General features: G+C 41.4%; 3 protein-coding genes across 3 annotated transcripts in view; 2 read left to right on the forward strand and 1 right to left on the reverse strand.

Annotated features, from left to right (window-relative positions):
- LOC9661381 ((+)-neomenthol dehydrogenase) overlaps window positions 1–5,237 on the forward strand; it is a 7,562-nt gene extending 2,325 nt beyond the window's left edge. The window contains exons 5-7 of the mRNA XM_002962611.2: window positions 4,408–4,459; window positions 4,718–4,768; window positions 4,998–5,237. Coding sequence (XP_002962657.2) covers window positions 4,408–4,459; window positions 4,718–4,768; window positions 4,998–5,237 — 343 coding nt within the window. The remainder of the gene's footprint in view (window positions 1–4,407; window positions 4,460–4,717; window positions 4,769–4,997) is intronic.
- Window positions 5,238–5,467: 230 nt separating this feature from the next.
- Window positions 5,468–7,571, reverse strand: LOC112341549. Its single transcript, XM_024661834.1, has 6 exons — window positions 7,182–7,571; window positions 7,059–7,122; window positions 6,632–7,008; window positions 5,993–6,541; window positions 5,858–5,915; window positions 5,468–5,803 (listed from the first exon to the last, which is right to left on the reverse strand). The coding sequence occupies exons 1-6, from the start codon at window positions 7,557–7,559 to the stop codon at window positions 5,487–5,489; spliced, it is 1,743 nt and encodes a 580-aa protein (XP_024517602.1). The 5' UTR covers window positions 7,560–7,571; the 3' UTR covers window positions 5,468–5,486.
- Window positions 7,572–8,446: 875 nt separating this feature from the next.
- On the forward strand, window positions 8,447–9,506 carry LOC112341406 (AAA-ATPase At4g30250-like). Its single transcript, XM_024661435.1, is given in 2 exon segments — window positions 8,447–9,151; window positions 9,153–9,506. Coding segments are annotated over 2 exon segments (876 nt in total). The 5' UTR covers window positions 8,447–8,590; the 3' UTR covers window positions 9,468–9,506.
- The last annotated feature ends 1,081 nt before the right edge of the window (window positions 9,507–10,587 follow it).

Raw genomic sequence — 10,587 nt, forward strand, 5'->3', positions numbered from 1 at the left:
CTATTTGGCTGGCATTGCTTCAACCTCCGAATCTACAACAGGGAGGTTTTTCTCCAACAAACAAGATGTTGGTTTTGATCACATCCCACTCTACTTGGAGAAAGGTACTTCTTCAGTGCTTCTGGATGAGTTCAATGAATGTAGCAGAACAGCCATGCCTCCGTTGCATCCAGTGTTTCTCGAAATGTATTAATTTGACCAAAGCATGCAAATAAAGTCAAACTAAAACTTCAACAAGCTTACCAAAAAAGAATGCAATTGTGGCTACTGGGATTCAAACCAGGTCTCCACAGCCACAACATGGAATCTCACCACTAACTACAGCCACATTACATTACCAAGGACTCCTTTGACCGTTCAGTTGATGAAGTCAATTCAAACGTGATATGCATGCTTGAATGGTTGAGCTTGGATCGATGGCCCTGGTGCAGCTCGAAACAACATGATAAGTAGGGCAAGGGCTCTATCATTTCCCTCAACAACAACCATAGAATGCCCTCAACAACAACCAGAATCTTGTGCTTGTCGGGTTGCAAGGAGCTGGCATAGGATCGAGTGGGTAACTTAGCTCCATTTTTGTAGCACTTCTCGAATGTGAGATTGAGCTTATACTTTATTGGTGGATTTAAATCTTCTTATCTAAAGTGTATGGAAATGTGGGGATGCCTAGGAGATCCTTGCAACTTTTAGTCAAGGCCACCCAAACAAGGGTAAATTTAATTTTGTTGAAAATATCAGATCATGAACGAACTTGTTATTCTACTATCTATAGATTTTCTAAATAAGGATTTTATATTATTGAATACTATACTTGATATTCAGTGTTTACAAGGTGCAACACAAAATTTACCTTCTCTTAACAAAGCTTATAAAACTCAAAAGCTTGAGTTGTGAATTTAAAAGCTTTGTGATGGGTTTGAAATTTTTTACATTAGTTGCTAATAACTTGCCATTTTGGTATTTACATTTTTAATATTCATCTTGAGGAAATTTTTTTTTATTTTGTGGGGACTGATTATGATGATCATTTATAGTTAGTTTCAGTCTTTATTAAGATCCCACTACACTAATATTAATATATAATATCATAGTTGTACACTTAGACCTCACAAAAAATTTAGTTACTTATTTTTAAAATTATAACTCTAAATTTATAAGATCTGTAAAATGTCTAAGGTCTAAGTGTATGATGTATGTATGTATGTATGTATATATATATATATATATATATATATATATATATATATATATATATATATATTAGTATACTTGCTATATTATATATAGTATTTTTAATAACATTTCTATTTAGAAAGAGTCTCTTATTACAAAAGGTTCTCAATCATTCAAGTTTTAAGTAAATTTCTTTCTTTTTTATCTTTTTTCCTTTTTAATAACTGTTAAAAAAAATTTAATGCTCTTTTATTCTTTTTTTCTACAATATTTATTTCTAAATTTTGTCAATTTCTCCTCTTTTTCCAATACTTAAAACTGTTTTTTTTTTTCAGAAGAGGTAGTAGAGGGGATAGATGGTAGTTTAATCATGATAATGGAGTGAGGATAGATAACAATGGTATTGGAGTGAAGACGAAACATAGATTATGTAATGAGGATGAATATAATAAGTCCAAATAAAATATATAACCTCAATGGAGTGAGGGTAAATGGATACAATAGTGGAATGTTGAACATATATGGTGAAGTGAGGATAAATATAATAACTCTAAATGGAAGTAGTGATTTATAACTTTTTTATCTCGAGAAGGGAATTAAAAGCTTTCTCCACAAATGTAAAACAAAATGGATTCAATCCTTATTTGGATAAAATTTTAACACAGTGAGTGCTAAGTTATATGTTGATATCCCATATATAAAGCTCCTAGCTGTAGGATTTCAATAGCAAACTGTATCCCTTTTGATATCATTATGCTATAGAGTATTGTTGTGCAAGCGATTAGTTTTTCTATTCTACTTTAGTCACTTAACCATGTCTCCAACCACTTAAAGAAGTTTCATTCATAACCTCCATAAATTATATTCCGAACTTGGGGACTTACTAGCCTCGAAAATGGCATCCATGCCACTTAGCCATTGGATTTGGTCCAAGTGTTTCACATGTCCAATCCCATAATTGACACCTAAAGATTCCACCAACATATCAGCCCATTACACTAAAGTTATGCCCATTCATCTTTGTCACTTTGGTGGTCCAACACTACCTACATCATGGTCCTGTCTTTCAAAAATTAAGCCATCCATCCTTGAATGATCATTCTAGATCCACTATTTAGCATTCTTAAGATGTCTGCAGATATGGGGAATAACCTTCTCTAATATCCCTTTTTTGGTCTCTACCAAATCCTCTTTTGTCTATGGCCAAGTTCACCAACAGTGCCATTGGATCAAGGCCTATAGACTCGACCATGTAAACAATCAAAGGGAATGACTAAAGAGATGATCCATAAGGGTTTAAATATAAAGGGAAAGGGCTCATGAACAAAAATGCACCTTCTTTTCCAATCGGGTAAGAGTCTTGGGATACTTGGGGTTAAGAGTCTTTGGGTTTAAATAATACTGGGTTAGGTAACCTTTTGGGAAGTCTAAACTTAGGAACTTACATTTGATATTAGAAGGTCTCAAGTCCAACTCTATTGGTTGGCTTAGGGGAATTGCTAAATCCCATTATCCTCTAGGACTTTTTCCACATATTATTGTATCTTTGGTCACTACATAAAGAATCCTCATTGGCCTTTCCTGGCCAAACTATACTTTTGGAACCCCTTTTCCCCCTTCCCCCCAGCCCCCCTCTCCCCCCTGGGGGATGATTGCTTTGGGTTTTCATTCAGCAACCTATATTAGTATTCAGACTCATACTCGAACTTGAACTTGAAATCAAAACTTGAACTCGGATTCGGATTCAGACTCGGACTTGAACTCGGTCTCGGTCTTGGTTTCGATTCCATCTCAGACTCCATCTTGGGTCCATCTCGGACTCCATCTCAGGTCTATCTCGGATTCCATCTCGGGTCCATCTTCGGACTCCATCTCAAACTCCATCTCAGACTCCATCTCGGGTCCATCTCGGATTCCATCTCGGACTCCATCTCGGACTCCATCTTAGGTCCATCTCAAACTCCATTTCGGACTTCATCTCAAGTCCATCTCAACACTTCCACATGTCATATGTTGGTCCTCTTGTGTCCTTTTTTTAGAAACTCATTTATTGCTTGTTTCATGCTCATTCCTTGAGCACTTCGTTAAAAGTTCTACTCTTGCTCTCGACTTTTCAAGTTAGAACTTTTAGTCTAAATGTGTTACTCTCATTTAGTTTCTGCTTTGGCCACTATCACATGGCATCCTTTTGACTCTACTTTTGGGGCTCTAGGATTTGTATCTCACATGTTGCTCAAGATGTGTTTGGGCCTCAAATAAACAAATACCCCATGTGTATATTTTGAATATTATATGAAATTTTAGGAGGTAGTCAACTTGCAAGCTATAATATAATGAGTTGCACCAAAAATAATGGCATATACATAGAAACCATAGTTTATAAGTTGACAATATGCTAAGGCAAAAAATTGAAGTGCCTCTATTGCAATTTGGTTATGTTGTGAGTGAATGAGGCTCACAAATTTGGTATTAGCTAAATTAGTATCTTTTAGGTTGACAACTATATCAAAATTTGATAATCTCCTTAACATTGTTAGTGTGAATGTGATGAAGTTCTTTGGGTAGCACCTTATAATATACACCTTTCTAATTTGCCACATATATTTATACAACGATGGCATTGAAATTTTAAGATAGCATATGAGGTACACAATGGTCTTAGTCTCAAATTTAAGTGGATCGAGGTGCCAAATGCAGCTAAACTACTGAATCCCCTCAATTGCAAAAATGACAAAAGGCCTGAAAATGTGTAAATGAATTGAATTTAAAAGGTTGGAAAATAACAGAATCTATAGGACAACAACATTATCACTATTGACACTTGAACTACAATTTGAGTCTGGATGAAAGGCCATCCTCCTCCTCTTCCTCCACCTCTTCTAGTAAACTGGAAGGATAGGTTTTAATGATACAAATTTGAAATAAATTTGTATATGGTAGGAACTTTGATGTGTATAGAGAGCAAATTAAAAGTGATTTAATGCCACTTCTTACACTACTAGCAAAAATGATTCAAACCAATCATGAGAAAATTATGTTACCTTCCACATCTAATGCCAACATACTGAATGACAGGGCATCTAACTTGATAGACTAGGGATCATCCACCTATTGTACTGGCATCAAGAACAATGCATGAGCTATCTATTACCATGGGATGAAGCTTCAATGCTCATTCAATAGAAAAACATCATATGAGTGTGAAATCTGTCTATATCTTTTCTATCCTTTTAGGAATTGCATGCCTTATCTGGCATTGAAAATGCTTGACCTCTGTATTTTCCAGGTAATTCTTTGTTTGCAGTCTCATGCTTCTTGTTGGGCACCACAAGACTGCCAAAACAAAATATAAGATAGATAAAAAATGATGACATCTATATTTTCCAGGTTGTACTATAACTTATGGTTTTTAAAGTTATTTAAGTTTTTTGTCAGAAAGAGAAAGAATATGTAATGTGTAACAGCAGCAATGTTGAAGAATGGCTAAGATTGTCTCCAACTTGAGAATCCCTTTATTGATGGTGCCTTATGAAATTTCTAACAGACATATCAGCATAAACACTGCGTGAAATGTGTCCAGCTTCTTGAAATTGGGGTAAATCCTGAATCACTGTAGGCTTGATCCGTGCCTAAATGATACCATAGTATTCAGAGCTCCATCACGTGGCACGCACTCATTCATTGCAACTCAAACAGAAAAGCTGTCTAGTGTATATTGCACGACAAATCCATGCTATATCACCTAGAACAAAAGGCATGCATAAAAGAGTCTAGGGGAGCTCTCCATCACAAACGATTGCTAAAGAATATTCTGTAATTTTTAGACGCTTGCTACTGCGAACCAGTGCCCACAGAAGTGCGCCAGAGATTTGTTGCAATGTGGCAGAAAAACATTGGAGATTAAACAAGTGGTAGAGAGAGACATTAGATCTAAGCTCAAAATGCTTCTCCTTCGCAAAGGAGGCACTGGGGCGCACAAGAGGGCTCACCACCTTCACCGCCCGCGAGACGACTCGAAGGCAGGCCAGGCAGTTCCCCACCAGCTCCGCAGTGCATCAGCCTGACATTCACCAAAGCCATGCAATTGAACCCTTCTTGATCTGCCTCCGTGGCACCTTCTTTCAAGCCTAGATCGCGAGGTTTGGGTCAGATTTCGACTGGAGATGGCGACTCCTCGTCAATGGCCGAATGAATGCGTCGGCATTGTTTAGAGGCTTTTAAATGTAGGCTCAATCTTATGCTTTTCACAAAAAGGTTCGAAACATAATTTTATCCATTCATAGAATGAGACCAATGACAGATAAGTACATTGTTTAAATTAATCCTTTGAAAATTACATATGCTATAATATATGCAGAGAGCCTCGCATAATCCCCTCTGAATATTTTGCCCATTTTAAACCATAAATTTCTGTGTTCCTGATCATAATATATACCACCTGCTGCAAACGCCTTGACCATAGCATCGCGTATTTCATCAGCGCTGGCTCCCAGGGCCCTCTGTATTTTGGGAGACTCTATCAACTTCTCAAGAGCTAGACATCTCTTCCTAGTCCCATCTGATGCAACAAAAATCCCACTCTTGTTCCGAACTGTAGCACGATTTGGGTGACTATTTAGAGCCATGTGGCCTACAAAAAACAGCTTTAGTAAATACTTCCACCAAGCAACGATAATTCACTCACACTCTTCTGTCCACGTTTTGCAGTCAATGTCTAGAGCCAAGTGATCCTCAAATATTACCTGCGCAAAACAACACAAAGAAAACAGAATTTTTTTTTGAGAAACACATTCCAACGGAAAAAACACTGTGTGCGTACGTGAACAATGTAGACGATCATGGCACCGAACGGCACTTTGTTTCTCAGTTGTTTAGGGCCGCCGTCAAAGTAATGCTCTGGAACTCTGGACTGGAATTTGAAGATTAAAATCAGCCCTCTCCATGCCAGCTCCCTTATTTCTCCCAGCTCGGATTGCGAGCAAGGGACCCCATCCGGCTCCCACTGCGCGTTCCTGCATAGCTGCACGAAATGGCCGCTAAGATCCTTGCCGAAAACGGCAGCGGCGGCACGGTAGAGCTGGCGCTCGTCGCTGCTTCCCACTGGCACCGACTGTGCGTGCTCCACGATCGACTTGCCCGTCGAGCACAGCGTCTGGAGCTCGGCATGGTCCCGCTGCCCCTTCTTCGTCAGTGTCCAAGTGTAGATCAGACGGCCAATTTGCAAGCTTGCATCCGTAAAGTCCATAACGTATGGAATCTCGCGAGGCCTGTGCTGGTAAACGAGCGACCTCCTATGCACCCAACGCTCCAGAGGTAAAAGAAGGCTTTTGTCCCACTCGAATTTGTGTGTCACTTCTGCGTCCACCTCCTGCCAAAATAAAATAATAATTAAAAAAAGAAAGAATAAGAAGCCTTAAGAGTCTCATCTGTGTTTTGCAAGTCGAGCTAAGGATTTCACCTCTAACACCTGACGGACGCCGGGGGTGAGGTCGATCGACTGCCACTCTACCATCGGGAGTTCCTTGATGCAAACATTAAAGACCCTGTCGATGTTCTCCCTGGGTAGCAGATAGAAACCCTTAAACCTGTATGCGTGCACGGTGTCTAGGAAGAAGAGCAAGACGTTGCCCAGGTGCCCCCCGCCGCCAGCTTTGGCTTGAGCTAGGAAAGCGTCGAGCCATTCGAGCGGCTGCTTGTTTACCTGGACCTGGAGCTGCAACCACGCGAAGAAGAGCACACAGAGTTGCTCGCTCACATCAAACAGGCGCATGGCATCCAGAAGACATGTTCGCGTCGAGAAAGTACAGGGAACTCTAGACATGAGCGACACAAGATCTGCACAGGTGACTGGTTAGAAAGTGAAAAGGAAAAAGGAGAAGCCATACGTGTAATTCCTTCCTCTGAAGACATCGCTTCAGTGGCTGGCGTCTGAATGTCTCTCGCCTTGAGCTGCGACCATAGAAAAAAGCTCTTTTACCGCTTTGCCACCAGAAATCTCGAGAACTCACCTCTTCAAGCTTGAGTACAGCGTAGTGGCAAGGGAGCACGAAGGACAGCAGTTTCCGGTCACCATAACGTTGCTGGTTGGAGCGACCTCGCTGGCGCATGAAATAGTCCACAGCGATGAAGAGGTGCAGGAAATTCTCCGGGATGGGAACCCGGAGGACGTGGGCGATTGCCATAGTCCAAATCTTCCACTTGAGCTCCGACACACTCGACCCATCTACATCGTAGAACCACGACGCCCCTGCTGAAGAATCCAGCTCCAGCCCAAAGCGCTCGAATGCCCCTGCCACCACTCTCAGCAATCGGGTACCTATGCTGCTCTGGAACCAATCGGACACGATCAGACCGACGCGCGGATCCCATCCCACCGCCGGAGTCATTTGCTCTGGCTGAGCCCATCCCACATCCATTAGCCCAATGGTACTCTTCATTCAAAGGTCTTTTTATTACTAGGAATATTAAGGGAATATTTTACTAGGAATATTATATTCTTTTCGGAAGGATCTTTTGAAAGATTCACCAGAACTAAGAATATTAAAAGAATATTTTACCAGGAGTATTGGGAAGGATCTTTTGAAAGATTCACTACAACAAGGCAGCTCTCTCTCTCTCTCCCCCCCCCTCGTAGAGCATGGAGAAGGCAAGATTTGGTAGCCCATGCCTTGGGTGATGGAGGGCTCTTGACGTTTTCCAATATGTGCTCCGCCGCTAGCATTTGTCCTCCTTGCTCCTTGGCTGCTGTTGGGTGGTTTTGTCAGGAAGAAGATGCTGGCCTGGCCGAAGCGGGTGCTACAGCCTCACAGCACTTGCAGCTCTTGGTGGTCAGTGGGTATGAAATAAATCATTGGGTAGTTTTCTCATTCTCGCAGCAGCAGAAACAGAGCAAGATGGCAGGCGGCTACTTCGCCCATCTCGGTTCCCTCATGGGCTTTATCATGATTCTCAAGCAGATAAGTTCCTTCTCGGTTGCTCAAGCTCAGGAGGCTGGTATCCTGGCTCTGGTGGGAGACAGCGTTCTCAATTCCCGAATACGTCCGCAACAACAGCAACGAGATCTACGACCTGGTCGACCTCTACGTTGCACATCTCACCAAAACCAACACCAAGAGCTCGGCAAACAGGATCCAGTTCACACGAGTGAAGAACGCCAGCAAGCCGAATTGCAACCTCGCCAGGGGCGAGCGAGTGGAGGACAAGTTCAAAGGGGTGACATTCTCCTGGGTCTTCAATGTCAGCGAGCCGTCCAACCGTGGAGGCTTCCGCTATTTTGATCGAAGTGGAGGAACACGCCGAGAGTACGTTGTCCAAGTTCACAGGAGGCACACGTATACACTCTTGCCGGAGTACATGAGGGAAGTTATCAAGCTCGGGGAGAGCTTGAAGCGACAGAACCAAGCAGCTCTACACCGACATGGCAAACTCACGCGAGTGGATCTACAGGGACAAGCCGTGGAGATCGGTGCCTTTCAAGCATGCCTCGACTTTCTCGAGCCTGGCGCTGGATCCCGAGCTCAAGAACAAGATCATCCAGGACCTGGACTCGTTCAAAGCTGGAAAGGATTTCTTTGAGCGGGTTGGCAGAGCTTGGAAGCGTGGGTATCTCTTGTACGGGCCTCCGGGGACTGGGAAGTCGTCACTCATCGCTGCCATTGCGAACTACACGCAGTATGATGTCTACGATATGGAGCTGACGGAGGTGCAGAGCAATGCAGACTTGAGAAAGCTGCTCATGGGGATTTCCAACAAGGCGATCATCGTGATCGAGGACATCGACTGCTCGCTGGAGCTCAAGAAGAGGGGGAAGCCGGCACCGGAGGAAGAAACCGAGGAGAAAGATGGAGAGTCCGAGAAGAAAAACAAGAAAAAGGAGCAAGAGAGCAGCAGGGTCACACTTTCGGGGCTACTGAATTTCATCGATGGGCTGTGGTCTTGTAGCGGGAGTGAGAACTTCACGACCAACCACAAGGAGGATCTAGATTCTAGACCCTGCGTTGTTGAGGTCCGGCAGGATGGACCTCCACATTTTCATGGGCTACTGTGGATTTGAGGCGTTCAAGGTGCTGGCGTGGACTCACCTTGAAATCTCGCAACAGGAGCAGTTTGAGGAGGAGTTTGGAGAGATCGAGGAGCTGATTGCCAAGGTTGAGATCACTCCTGCTGATATCGCGGAGGTGTTGATCCAGAACAGGGGGAACTCGAGAGGGGCTCTAGAGAAAGTGATTGAGGCTCTCCAGGATCGAAAGGAGCACGGTGCAAAGAAAGAGGAAAATGAGAACAAGCAGGAATGAGATGTTGTGAAGTCCGTAAATAATAGTTATCACATAACATCCCATCGTTCAGAAAAAAAAGTTAGAAGTGTAAGGGTAACAAGGAGAAAATGTGAAAAATTGAGGAAAAACAATTATGAAATAAGAAAATGTGGATAAAGAAGCAATTGAGAATGCAAAAATAGATAAATTAAACGAATATATGCTTAAAATTTGGAAAATAGGGGATTTTCTATTATAAAATACTTTGGCCACCACAATATAAACAAAAGATTCACACCACTCAACCTCTTTAACACACTCAACATTTAAAACAAGAAAATCAATAACAACATCTACACTCTCAAAGGAATATATAAATTCTTTAGTAACAATAGTAAAGCAAATGCTTTCAGTGGCACTCACAAGTGGGGACATACATTTAATTCGAAACTCTAGCCAAAGTGACTCAACCTTTGGAATATGGGATTATTTAACAATAAAATTGATCAAAAACTCTGCAAATAAAACAAAAACAAAATTCTCAACTTCATGGACACACTTAACATCAAGATTAGTATGAGAAGGATAGAAAATACTCAATTCAACACTAGACTGAGAAAGAGAATCATAAGAATCACAAATGATCGATGTGCTAAGAGAAGAAAACACTACAGATAAGGAAGAAATATTAAGAATATAAAAAAGTGGCTCAAGCCGAGAAATAAGAAAAGGTGGGGAAAGAGTAGAAACGAAAGAGAAAGGATCAAATGAGAAATTGAAATATTGATACTTACCCCGCAAAATCTTCACTTCATCTTCAAAAATATCTTTATAATAATCAAGTTCATTATCACACTCTGGAATCCACTCAAGCTCATACACATTGTCTTCCCATAAACTTAATCATTGAACATTCTCTAAGAATTAGAATGTATTATCCATAGCTCGCCAATCAATATCATAATCACATTCCACATCAACAAGAGATGGTAGAACACCAAGAATTGGACAAGCCATGTCATCACGTCTCACGGAAGCTAGAGATGGCAATACACTAAAAATGGGTGCAACACCAACATAATTACACTCTACAACATCAAAAGTTCGATCTAATGGAGTAGCATTAACGGCCTTAAGTGATATATTCCTTGATCGATGA

This window comes from Selaginella moellendorffii, unplaced genomic scaffold (assembly GCF_000143415.4).
Source record: "Selaginella moellendorffii unplaced genomic scaffold, v1.0 SELMOscaffold_2, whole genome shotgun sequence".
Taxonomy (NCBI): domain Eukaryota; kingdom Viridiplantae; phylum Streptophyta; class Lycopodiopsida; order Selaginellales; family Selaginellaceae; genus Selaginella; species Selaginella moellendorffii.